This window comes from Triturus cristatus, chromosome 3_2 (assembly GCF_964204655.1).
Source record: "Triturus cristatus chromosome 3_2, aTriCri1.1, whole genome shotgun sequence".
Lineage (NCBI taxonomy): Eukaryota > Metazoa > Chordata > Amphibia > Caudata > Salamandridae > Triturus > Triturus cristatus.
The window spans coordinates 975,488,110-975,500,419 of NC_140584.1; the positions used below are offsets into that span (position 1 = coordinate 975,488,110).

Sequence of the window (12,310 nt, forward strand, 5' to 3'; positions counted from 1 at the left end):
ACCTCCTAAAGTTAGTTACACATTCAAGAAGCCTTCCTCAACTCTGCCTGCCGACAGTTCGTCAACGAGTATCCCACCGTCGACGAGAACATTGTCTGCAATGTTTTTGATGATGAAAACGTATACGGCGGTATCATCGACACGAGCTAGTTGCCACGTTGTCCGCCACCTCTTCCTTCTCGACGATGACATCTTTGTCAACTACATCCATGATTAGACTGTCAATTCTTAAGATTTTCCTGATTTCATCATCAACAACACTGTCAACGACTCCTCTGTCAATGTCTATTCCCTTGCTGATGAAGGTGATACCGGCGATAACTACACCCTCGAGGGCTGACAAGATGTTAAACTAGTCGACGATGGAAAAAATACAAAACAATAAAAAGGCAAGTGTTGACCCCAGAACACACCTCTCCAAGCAGAGTGACACCCCTGATACCAGCTCATTTCCTGGATGAAGAAGACTCGGACGATGAGGGGCTATTTGGGATCACTCACAGTCCCTCTTAGTTGCCTGTTAATTGTCAAGAAGAAGAGGGCTATGATGAAGAATATGAACACCAGGACTATTTTACTTCCCCATGACCAGTATCCATAGCCATTCCAGGAGGAGATGGTTTGTCTGCCTGGTTCTCTGGTTTCTGATTTACAATTCATGCTTTTAGATAATAGAAAGCGGTTTCCATCTACTAAAGCTACTGCACAACAAACATAAACCACTGCTGAACCATCCACTCCAGCACAAAGAACTATATAATTCCCCACCTCAATAAGGCATACGCCACAGACAGCCCTTCTCCACGATCCATCTACCTCTGATGATGATATAGAGTAAAGTAAGCTCTCTGTCATCCATAAGGAATGGCATGACTACCTCATCCCCATGCCACCATCTCTGTCACCCACCCTAATGAACTCACCAGCAGAAGATATTGGGGGTTTTCGCAATTTGCTAGAAAGGGCAGCTAAAAGAATTGCTCTCCCCATGCCCGCTAAGCAGACAAACTGCTTTTTATAGGATTTTAAGGAGCCATTCTAGAAAAATAGAAGGCCCGTGCCCATTGTCAATTATATTTGGGAAGAGGACTTAAAAATCAGGCTACAGTAACAGCGGTTCTTCCGTGCCTTGACAAAAAAGAAAAAGTTCTGGAGGATGCACTGGCTTGTCTAATTTGCCTTCCAAAGCTGGACTGAGTAATTATGCAGGCAGCCCAATGAAGATCCAAGAACCCCTCTACTCCAATCTCTGCGCCCCTGGGCAAGCAGGGCAGGCGCTTGGATAATATCGGTAAGTGTTTTTCATCAATGTCAGTTCTTACGGTTAGGCCGGCACATTCTCTGGCTGTTTTGGGAAGATATGATCAGCAGCTATTGGCTGACACCGCCCCATATATAGATCAACTTCCAGAAGTGGCTAAAATTGAGGCAAAAAATATCTTGCAGGAGGGGGGTGCACATCAGCAGAAGTCATAGACTGTGCCATGGATATCTCCACCACTGCATTTAGGCAAATTGCACGTTCTGCTGTGCTCAGAAGGCAAGGCTGGCTCAAAGCTACCTCCTTAAAGCCTGAAGTGCAATATAACATTTTCGATCTTCCCTTTGATGGAGAAGCCCTTATTGGCAAGCAGGTTGACAAAGCCCTACAGACATTTAAAACAGACACGGATACGGCTAGATCACAGGGGACTATCCAGTTCAAAAAGTTGCCCTTTTGCAGGGCCAGAGGAAGAGGTATGCGATCATATAGGGGAGGTTATCAGCAATACCAATATCCCTCCTAAACATCTACTTCCCAGCAGTTTCATTCTCAATATTCCCAGAGACAACCACCTCAAGCAGCCTACTATAGACCTACACCTAGAGGAAGAGCAACACATCAGGGAACAGATACTGGTCGTCGCCAATGACCTGTTACTGGCTCCGACTACTCCTATTTCCTCACCATTCAGACCTGGAAGAAGAATATCCCAGTTCATCGTACGCTGGCAAGAAATAACATTGGACCAATGGGTCCTAGACCTTGTTCAATTCGGCCACACCTTAGAATTCATTCAGATCCTACCATCAAACCCACCACACACCTCCATTCTCAGACATCTACATCTACTCAAATTGGAGGTTAAGACCATGCTCCAGAAGGGAGCGATAGAGAGAGTCTCTCTTTTGCAACAAGGAAAGGGTTTCTATTCCTGTTTCGTCCCGATTCGCACAGGTTAGCTGCAAGTGGCAGAAACCTCATTAGCGCTTTCACATCAATCTGCTCCAGCTCAAGGCAGTACATCTGGCTTTGCAGACTTTCCTTCCCAAGATAAAAAACTCCACGGGTCTCATACGAATGGACAATACAACAACGATGGACTACATAAACAAACAAGGGGGTCTGAGATCACTTCTCCTCTCTGAAGAGTCACAAGACATCTGGAATTGGGCCATCTGAAATTGAGTGTATCTGTGAGCAGAGTATGTCCCAGGAAAGTAAATTGAGATAGCAGATACTCTCAGCAGACTGAGGTCATCTGGCCACAAGTGGCAACTCGATCAGGAGAAAATCAACCAAATATTCTCACAGTGGGGCAAACTGAATCTCTACCTTTTTGCAAATCCCTAGAACACCAAATGCCGATTCTTTGAAAACTGGAATCATCATCCGGTATCATGGGGAATGCCTTTTCAATGGAATGGTCCGGAATCTTTGCTTACGCTTTTCCGCCCATTCCACTGATTCCAAAGGTTCTCACAAAGATAAAGATCGAACCTTGGAGAATAATACTAATAGCTCCAATGTGGCCTTGCCAACACTGTTTTACAGAGCTTCTCCTACTGTCAGAGAAACCTCACATCTGGTTGAAAGTCTCACCTTATCTCCTGACGATGAGTGTGGGCCAAGTCCTGCACCCGGATCCAGAGTCTTTTCATTTATCGGGCTTGCTCCTGAGCACAATGAGTTTGCCCAGCTAAACATCTCTCCTGAATATTGGCAGATACTTTCCAGGGCCAGAGCAGACAGTACAAACAAAATGTATTCTCACAAGTGGAAGAGATTTTGTTTATGGTGTCAATAGGAGCGGATATATCCCCTGTCCTCCTCACCTGAAGATATATTACCATACCTATTGCAATTGGCACACTTCGGTTTAGCTCATGCATCCATCAGAGTTCACCTGGCAGCCACATCTTGATTTAGATGATCACTCAGGTCACCCTCATTATGGTTCTCCAGAATAATCAAACAGTTCCTCAAAGGCATTATATTCAGTCAGAATTCCTCTTCCATCTTGGCATCTGAAAACGTTGCTATCACAACTCATGAAGCACCCATTTGAGTTCATTCACAAAGTGGATTTAAAGTGCCTTTCCTGAAAGGTTGCTCACCTTGTGGCCCTGAGTTCTGCCAAATGGGTCAGTGGATCCGAGCCCTCACTATTCAAGAACCCTTCCTACAATTTAGAGATGGCTGGCTAATCCTTCGTACAAACCCAAAGTTTGTCCCTAAAGTCCCTTCGGAAGTTCACCTCGATGGGCCTCTGATCTTAAAGACCTTCTTTCCAGACCCTTCAACACCAGCCGAAAGGGCTCTTTCGACATCAAAAAATGCATCAAGTTCTACTTAGACAAGACCAAGAACTTTCGTAAATTTGACCATTTATTTATGGCTTACAGTGCTCTATGGAAAGGACAACCCGTTTCCAAGCATAGCACAGCTAGATGCATCTCTGCCGCAATTAACTTGTCACCAAGCAGCAGGAAAGCTATTACGGACTTCACTGCATGATCACTCTACAAGAACTATATCAACCTCAATGGCACTGTTTGCTGGTGTGCCACTCCAGAATACTTGCAGAGCAGCTACCTGGTAGAATCTGCATACTTTTTTGCAACACTGCTGTCAGGACTCTACTCCTCAAGGGAATGTAGCTGTAGGCCAAGCGGTACTAATACATCTTTTCCGTTAAAGGTGGGCTGCCTCTTTCTTCCCACCATCCTCTTCCTAGTTCCATACATTGCCTAAAATATGTATTGTCTTTCTTAACATCGTACTGAAATGGTTATCTTATGAGGTATATACATAGTTTTGTCTTTGTTTATACTATGTCTGTGTATATTTTCTAAATGTGATATCTCTATAGCATTGTATTCTTAACAACTCTCAGTACAATGTGCCTCACTACTGCTTTAAACTCTGATTCAAGCATATGAATCTATGAAAGTTCCAATACTGGAGTGAGACAATAAGTTACTTACCTGTAGCTGTAGTTCTCCAGTATTGGAATTTTTCATAGATTCACATGCAACCCACCTCCCTCCTTATAGAGGCTTGCCTTTCTCTCCTATAAATGGTTCTCCTGCACTTGTGCTATGGAAAATATGAGGGACTGGAGCGTCTCTCAGGAGAGTTCTAGAGGGCAAAGCAGCCTGACAAAGTTTGGTCTCTTTTTAAATAGACTGATAGGTTCCAAAATTGAAGGGCCTAGGGTCTTCATGCTCTATCTTTAACTTTGCATTGCTATGGTATGGTACAGGGGAATCCCATCTAGGGAAGATAGGGAATGATTCAAGCATGGGAATCTATGAAAAATTACAATATTGGAGAACTACAGTTCCAGGTAAGTAACTTTTTTTTCTTATTCTTTTGCCTTGCACCGTGTTCACTGGAGATATTAGAGGCTCTTGATTGTGAGCCACCGATACCTCAGTGACGTTGTCACACAATATCACAGTGAAATCGCACATTAATATAAAATAGTGGGTTGAGGTCACAGATTTGAACCATGGCAGGGATGACGCAACCTCTCATACTTCCAGGAAGGCTATAATGAACACTTATTATTGAAGCATCTAGAGACAAAGGACTGTGGTGTGCACTACTTAAATATTCCATATTCTTATCACATGTCTCTTTTTTTCTACAAGTTTAGACTTATTTTGTTTAATTTATTTCTTTGGTGCTATGTGCTTCACAAATTAGATTTGGGTGCCTCCAGCTATATGAAATTTTAAAAAGTAATTATTCTGGATGGACTTCTGTTGAAAATTTAATCCCCCTGCATGGCAGCTACCCCCTCTTCAAACACAACAGTGCAGAGGATATTTAGCTTTCAAAATGGGTCCTGCTAAGTCTGAAAAACGTACCTGTCCCAAAGGGTTACCTTCCTCATAATTTATAAACTGTGGCATCTGTGTTCCTTTTGAAGTTATCATGAGTCTTTTCCTCTCAACTGATTATTAGCTCATGCCTCTCCCACTATTAAGCCTCCTTGTGGTGCAGGCCTGGCAGTGAGAACAATCTTAAAAGTAGTAGAGGTATTTTTTTCAATAAGAACTTCTACAGGAAAGACTGATTTTTCTTATATGGTATTTCTCCCTGCAGATCAGAAACTGTTGGTTTCACCTTAGTAACCTTGGTAGAGAGTCAGTGTTGTGTGCTTTTTTGGTTTGAGTTGTGCTGGAATTGATCATCTTTACCTGCCATGGGGAAAGTGCAGCAATGCTGATCTGTTTTAAAGGCCTTTAGTTATTTCTGAAACTGTGCTGGCCAAGGTTAAAAATGCAGCCAGCAGCATTCAATGTTTACTGTAATGTACAGCTACTGGTATCTCTAAATTTCAATCAGTAAAATGTATTTTCTATCAACAGTGTGGACGAGCAGGTGGATGCTGATCTGGCCGAAGAACACAATGCCGAGGTATTGCTTCGAGTGAATGGTTTGGTATTGTAGTCTTGGGCTACTGACATAATGAAATGCTTTCTAACAAGGCAGCTGCATCAGTCTTTTTTTTGTTTTTGCCCTACTGATCAGTATTTACTTTTTAACATTTATTGGTATTTCACTTTTTTTAAATGTATATGTTTTTAATTTTGTAAATATTGACATCATATGAACAATTACAGCATCCCCATATGTAGAGCCCCAGCACAATTTAGCATCCAATCAACACTTCTTTTGTCCTTCTGTCCAACAGAATTGCCCCGGTACAGCAAGCACTTCTCATCATAAAGAAAGATAGCTTAGGTGTTTGGGCTATACAAAGGGAAATCCTCACCCAGAGACGGGAGTCAATGGTGTTTTCGAGGCCTTTCTCCAGTAGAGTGTCTGATATTGTATGCCAATCCTAATTGTCTTCAGGATCCTTGTCAGTTCACACCATGCTTAGCCAAATCTCCTAGGTTAACAACCATTCCCTTGAATCCCTAAACCAACGTTCTACAGAGCGAAAAAAGGCTGGGTCCAGAAAATCATTATTTACAGCAAAACCAGTGACGCAAACCAGTGCCAGATTTTTCCTTTTTTAAAGGTAGGATGTAAACCCAGTACACAATGCTTCAAGGAGCATTCCACTCTCAAGGAAGAGATCTCTGCTATATACCCCCCCCCTCCGCCTTGGTCCAAAAATCCATCCATTACATATGAAATAGGTCTGATTAATGGTGTTTGCACATAGGATATTCCCTTTTCTGCATCCGGTAAGTTGTGACTGACAAAGTCACAGGACAAGGGCTGAAAGAGGCTGGTCAAAGAAAGCCAGTGTTTGAAAGGAACAGGCTCAAAGCATACTCTGTGCATACTGTTAGCTGCACAATGAAAATCCAGACCCATAAAAAGAGGTAAGTCAGGTTAGAATAAAATAATCCACTCTTTAGCAGAACCAGAGCGCTGAACATTTCATGAATTGCTCTCATGTCGGTGTTGATAAAGATGGCAACTGTGTTTTCCAGTCCCCCCATCCCTCAAAATAATCCCCTACAAGATGCTTAGGCAGAAATAATTTTTTTAAGGACCCACACCACTTTGCTTTTTTTTAGACTAAGGTTTGCATTTTCAGGGCCTCAAAAAATATCAAATTGAGTTTCGTCATCTAAACATCCCTATAAACTGTGTATAGTCACTGTTGCAACAAAGACATTGTTGAATACTTTTCTGTCTATCCTTGAAAAGTAGGGTCACCAGTGAAAAGATTAATAAAGGAAGTAAATGCTTCATTTTTGCAATGGCATCACAATTGTTTTATGCAAATCTGATGAGACAGATGTATTGTTGCATATGTCCACATCACTGCATTGCCTACAGGACTTGCATGGGTAGAATGTGCTCTTCAGATGTAGTCTGTGGATATAGCTGTTGTCAGCATTTAAACAATGGTTAATGGTCAAGTTCAGCAGGTTTAGAGTAGGCTTTCAAAATGTTGATGTTCTTTTGGGCAAAAATGTATGCACAAATGTATACAACAGTAACCATAACCATATGTTCGAGGCATATGAGCTGCAGATCACACACTGAGGATAAGATCGCCATCTGGTGTTGGGCTCGGATGATTGCAGGTTGTTGTTGTCTTCGGAAGAAGCCTTTGGTCACGAGGTTGGTGACTCCTCCCCTGGACAACAGTGCGCATGGGTATCCACTCCATCGTCAGATTGTTTTTTTCCGCCATTGGGTTCGGATGAACTTTTTTCCGCTCCAGCAGAAAACTTCCAGCAATCGATTTAACTCTTCAATCTTCATTCCATCGACGTCGAAATCAACTCGGACTGGTTCCGGAAGCGGCTGATGGACAGGACACCCTTTAAAAAATGCCCCCAGTGTGGAGCGAAGTTCCCCCACAGTGACCACCACGAGGTTTGTAACCTCTGCCTGTCGCCGGAACACAACGAATCGACCTGTCCAGCTTGTGCCGCTTTCCGTTCAAAGAAGACCCTCCGGGACCGAAGAGCTCGACGCCATATTATGGCCAAACCAGCTCCAGAACCGGAGGACATCTTTGCTCAGGATGTTCCTGAAGATGACACCGAAGATCTCGAGATCGTGTCCTAGGCCGACGATTCCGATGACCTCATCACTCCAGGGCAGCGTGTGAGTACCACCCCCCCTGCCCCTGCCCCATCCAAAAAGACATTGGTCAAGACTCCGCCAGCTGGGCCCAGTCGCGACCGAAAATCCTCTTCAGAAGCCCCGCCCTCGGGCCCGGCTCAGAAGACATATAAGCCTGTAGGTGGCTCGGGCTCGAGCAAACCTCATGTGATTGTGCCTTTAACACCCTCGGCACCGAAAAAACCACTATCGGCACCGAAACAGGCTTCAAGACCGAAATCTCCTTCGGCACCGAAACGTTCCTCGGCACCGAAGTCTCCACCGGCGCCGAAACGTTCTTCGACATCGATGCCTAAAAGTCCCTCGGCACCGAAGCCATCGGCACCGAAACATACATCGGCACCGAAAACTCCATCGGCTCCGAAAAATCCATCGGAACCGAAACATCCTTCGGCACCGAAAACTTCATCGGCACCGAAAAATACGTCCACACCAAAAAAAGTTCATAAAGACCCGAAACGGCCATCGCCGCCACCACCTTCGGAGCCGGATGAACTTTTTCGCCCAGATCCTACTCAAAAGCGGATCTACATCAATCCCGACACTGGACATGTGACTGCCGTCCCATACAAGAAACGGAAGCTGGACATCACACCTCCTCCAGCTCCCATACGGAAAAAGGACTGTGCTACTTCACCACTTCGTCCTTCCTCTCCTGTATTACCTCCAGACCCGTCCCCCCCTCCTCCTCCTCCTTTACCTTTACCACCTCCTTATCATTCACCTCCTCCACAGGATGATAATGATGACTTAGGGGGAGGGGCGGACCCTGACTTATTTAATGATCCTGTTGATCCAAACGACCCTTTTACATTTCCAGACACAGCACCAGTAGATGACTGGTCTTATCCAATGCCTGACATGCCTGACCCCACTACCTACCCCTCCAAGCCCTCCCCTCCTGATGACCATTTGGGGTTTGGCCAACTCATAAATAGGGCAGCAACATTCCATGGCGTCGCAATGCACACGGACCCCCTTGAAGAGGACTTTCTCCTCGATACTTTTGAGCAGTCACAAAAAACTGTTCACATACTACCCATGATTAAAGGGGTTATAAAGCATGCCACTGAGGTCTTTAAAGACCCTGTTCGAGCTCGGGTTCTCAACCCACGCATCGAAAAAAAGTACCGACCAGCCCCGCAGGACCCTGCATACATTAAAGCCCAGCTCCCTTTAGACTCCTTGGTCATATCAAATGCCAGGAAGCGCGTTAACTCACAGACAACTGGAGAAACGCCTCCCCCGGACAAGGAGTCTAAGCTTTTAGAGGCCTCAGGCAAACGAGTCGCCGCACAGGCGGTGAACCACTGGCGTATTGCCAATACCCAGGCCCTGTTAGCCCGGTACGATAGGGCGCATTATGACCAACTTGAGGACCTTATGCAACATCTGCCTGAACCCTTTAAGTCCCAGGCCACTGACCTCATCCAAGAAGGCAAATTAATATCTAATGCCTCCATTAAATGCGCCATAGATGCGGCAGACACTGCTTCTAGGGCGGTCAATACTAGCGTCTTACTCAGACGACATGCCTGGCTCCGTATTTCCGGTTTTAAACCAGAGGTTCAAACCGCAATTCTGGCTCAACCTTTCAACCAAGAGCAGTTATTTGGCCCTGCAGTGGATACTGCATTAGAGAAAATGAAAAAGGATAATGAAACTGCCAAGTCTATGGGAGCACTACAGTCTCCTCAAACCCGGGGTTCCTTTCGTCGCTCCTTTTATAGAGGAGGCTCCAAAAACACGGGAACTGAGACCACATCCACCTTTAAAAATTCGGGACAAACATCCCCTAACAGAGGATATTTCCGAGGAGGTTATCGGGGAAACAATAACAAAGGTCGAGGGCGGGGCAACAACAATAACACCCGCACCTCCCCAGCCACTAAACAGTGACTTGCCACCACTCCCCCCAGACCATTCCACTCCAGTCGGGGGCGGCTCCAACAATTCCTACCTGTCTGGACTTCCATCACCACAGACAGGTGGGTCAGACAAATTATCCAGTCTGGCTACTGCCTCGAACTCATACAATCCCCCCCAAACATACCGCCCAAACAACGTCCAATGTCCTCACATCATCTCTCTCTCCTCAAACAAGAAGTTCAATCCCTGTTACAAAAACATGCGATAGAACCAGTCCCTCTTCAACATCAGGGAACAGGGGTATATTCCCTATACTTCCTCATTCCCAAAAAGGACAAAACACTAAGGCCCATACTGGATCTCAGACTACTAAACCAGTATATACATTCGGATCATTTTCATATGACCACCCTCCAACAAGTCCTCCCACTTTTACAACAGGGAGACTTCCTTGCCACATTGGACCTCAAGGACGCGTACTTTCACATCCCTATGCATCCCGCTCACAGAAAATATCTACGATTTGTGGTCGATGGGCAACACTATCAATTTACAGTTCTCCCATTCGGAGTAACAACAGCACCCAGAGTGTTCACCAAGTGCCTAGCAGTCGTGGCAGCGCACCTCAGAAGACAACAGATCCATGTCTTCCCCTATCTGGACGATTGGCTCATAAAAGCCAATACTCACCAAAAATGCGTTCTCCACACTCATCGCACAATTCAAACTCTCCACGATTTGGGATTCACTATCAACTACCCCAAATCCCATCTACAACCTTCCCACTTACATCAGTATCTAGGAGCAACCATAGATACATCCAAAGCCATTGCTTATCCCAGCACTGCCAGGATAGCCAGTATACAAAATCTCATCTCTCAATTTCAAACTCATCCATCTCTTCCAGCAAGAGTGTTCATGCAGCTCCTAGGCATGATGGCGTCATGCATCTCCATAGTCCCACACGCACGACTTCAAATGCGTCCCTTACAGGAATGTCTAGCACAACAGTGGAACCAAGCTCACGGACAACTTACCGATCTGGTGTTGGTGGACAGTCGCTCACTTCGCTCACTGAAATGGTGGAACACCATCAACCTGTCCAAAGGGCGACCGTTCTTAGAGCCTCTTCCACAAGTTGTGCTAACTACCGACGCATCTCTCACAGGGTGGGGAGCCCACCTCCTTCACCATACCACTCAGGGCAGATGGACCAGTCAACAAAAACTGCTCCACATCAACCACTTGGAACTCTTAGCAGTGTTCCTAGCACTAAAATCCTTTCAGGTACACCTAAAGAACAAAACTGTCCTCATACGCACAGACAACATGACGACAATGTATTATATACAGAAACAGGGAGGGACACATTCTCTCCAACTGTCCCAACTGGCACAGCAAATCTGGAGATGGGCAATTCCCCAAAACATCTACCTGTTAGCAGAACATCTCCCAGGGATCCACAATCAAGTGGCCGACCTCCTAAGTCTCCACACACAGCAGATCCATGAATGGGAACTACACCCCAAGGTTCTACTCCCCTTCTTCCAAAAATGGGGACAACCAGACATAGACCTGTTCGCCACTCCCGAAAACACAAAATGCCCAACCTTCGCCGCCAGGTTTCCACACCCACAGTCGAAGGGCAATGCCCTATGGATGAACTGGTCAGGCAGATTTGCGTACGCTTTTCCGCCTCTCCCACTAGTTCCATTTGTGGTACGCAAACTGAAACAACAGTCGCTAACACTAATACTAGTGGCTCCCACTTGGGCACGTCAACCGTGGTTCACCACACTTCTGGAACTATCTTTAGTTCCACATCAAAGGCTACGCCTCTCCCCGGATCTATTAACCCAGAACCATGGAGAAATCAGACACCCAGATCCTCAAACACTGAACCTAGCGATCTGGCTCCTTAGGTCTTAGAGTTCGGATACCTCAATCTCCCTCCAGACTGTATGAATATCATAAAGGAAGCCAGACGACCTACAACTAGAGCGTGTTATGCCGCTAAATGGAAACGATTTGCCATCTACTGCGCTAATAATGACATACATCCATTGGATGCTTCCATCCAAAACATCATTTGCTATCTACTACACTTGCAAAGATGCAATCTAGCGTATTCCTCTATACGTTTACACCTAGCAGCCTTTGCAGCCTACTTGCAAAATAGGCAACACCTGTCCCTTTTTAAGGTACCAGCCATCAAAGCGTTTATGGAAGGTCTCAAAAGAATTCTTCCCCCAAGATTGCCACCTGCCCCAGTGTGGAATCTCAATGTGGTTCTAACAAGACTTATGGGTCCCCCATTTGAACCTATGCACAAATGTGAATTACAATTCCTAACATGGAAGGTAGCTTTCCTTATCGCAATCACTTCCCTACGCAGAGTAAGTGAACTACAAGCCCTTACACTAGAGGAACCTTCCTTACAACTACACCGTAACAAAGTGGTTCTTAGGACAAACCCTAAATTTCTTCCAAAAGTGATTTCCCCTTTCCACCTTAACCAATCAGTAGAGCTACCAGTCTTTTTCCCAAACCCAGACTCCGTAGCTGAAAGGG

General features: G+C 45.3%; 1 protein-coding gene across 1 annotated transcript in view; it reads left to right on the forward strand.

Annotated features, from left to right (window-relative positions):
* KSR1 (kinase suppressor of ras 1) overlaps positions 1–12,310 on the forward strand; it is a 510,276-nt gene that overhangs the window by 412,806 nt on the left and 85,160 nt on the right. The window contains exon 14 of the mRNA XM_085649554.1: positions 5,641–5,689. Coding sequence (XP_085505680.1) covers positions 5,641–5,689 — 49 coding nt within the window. The remainder of the gene's footprint in view (positions 1–5,640; positions 5,690–12,310) is intronic.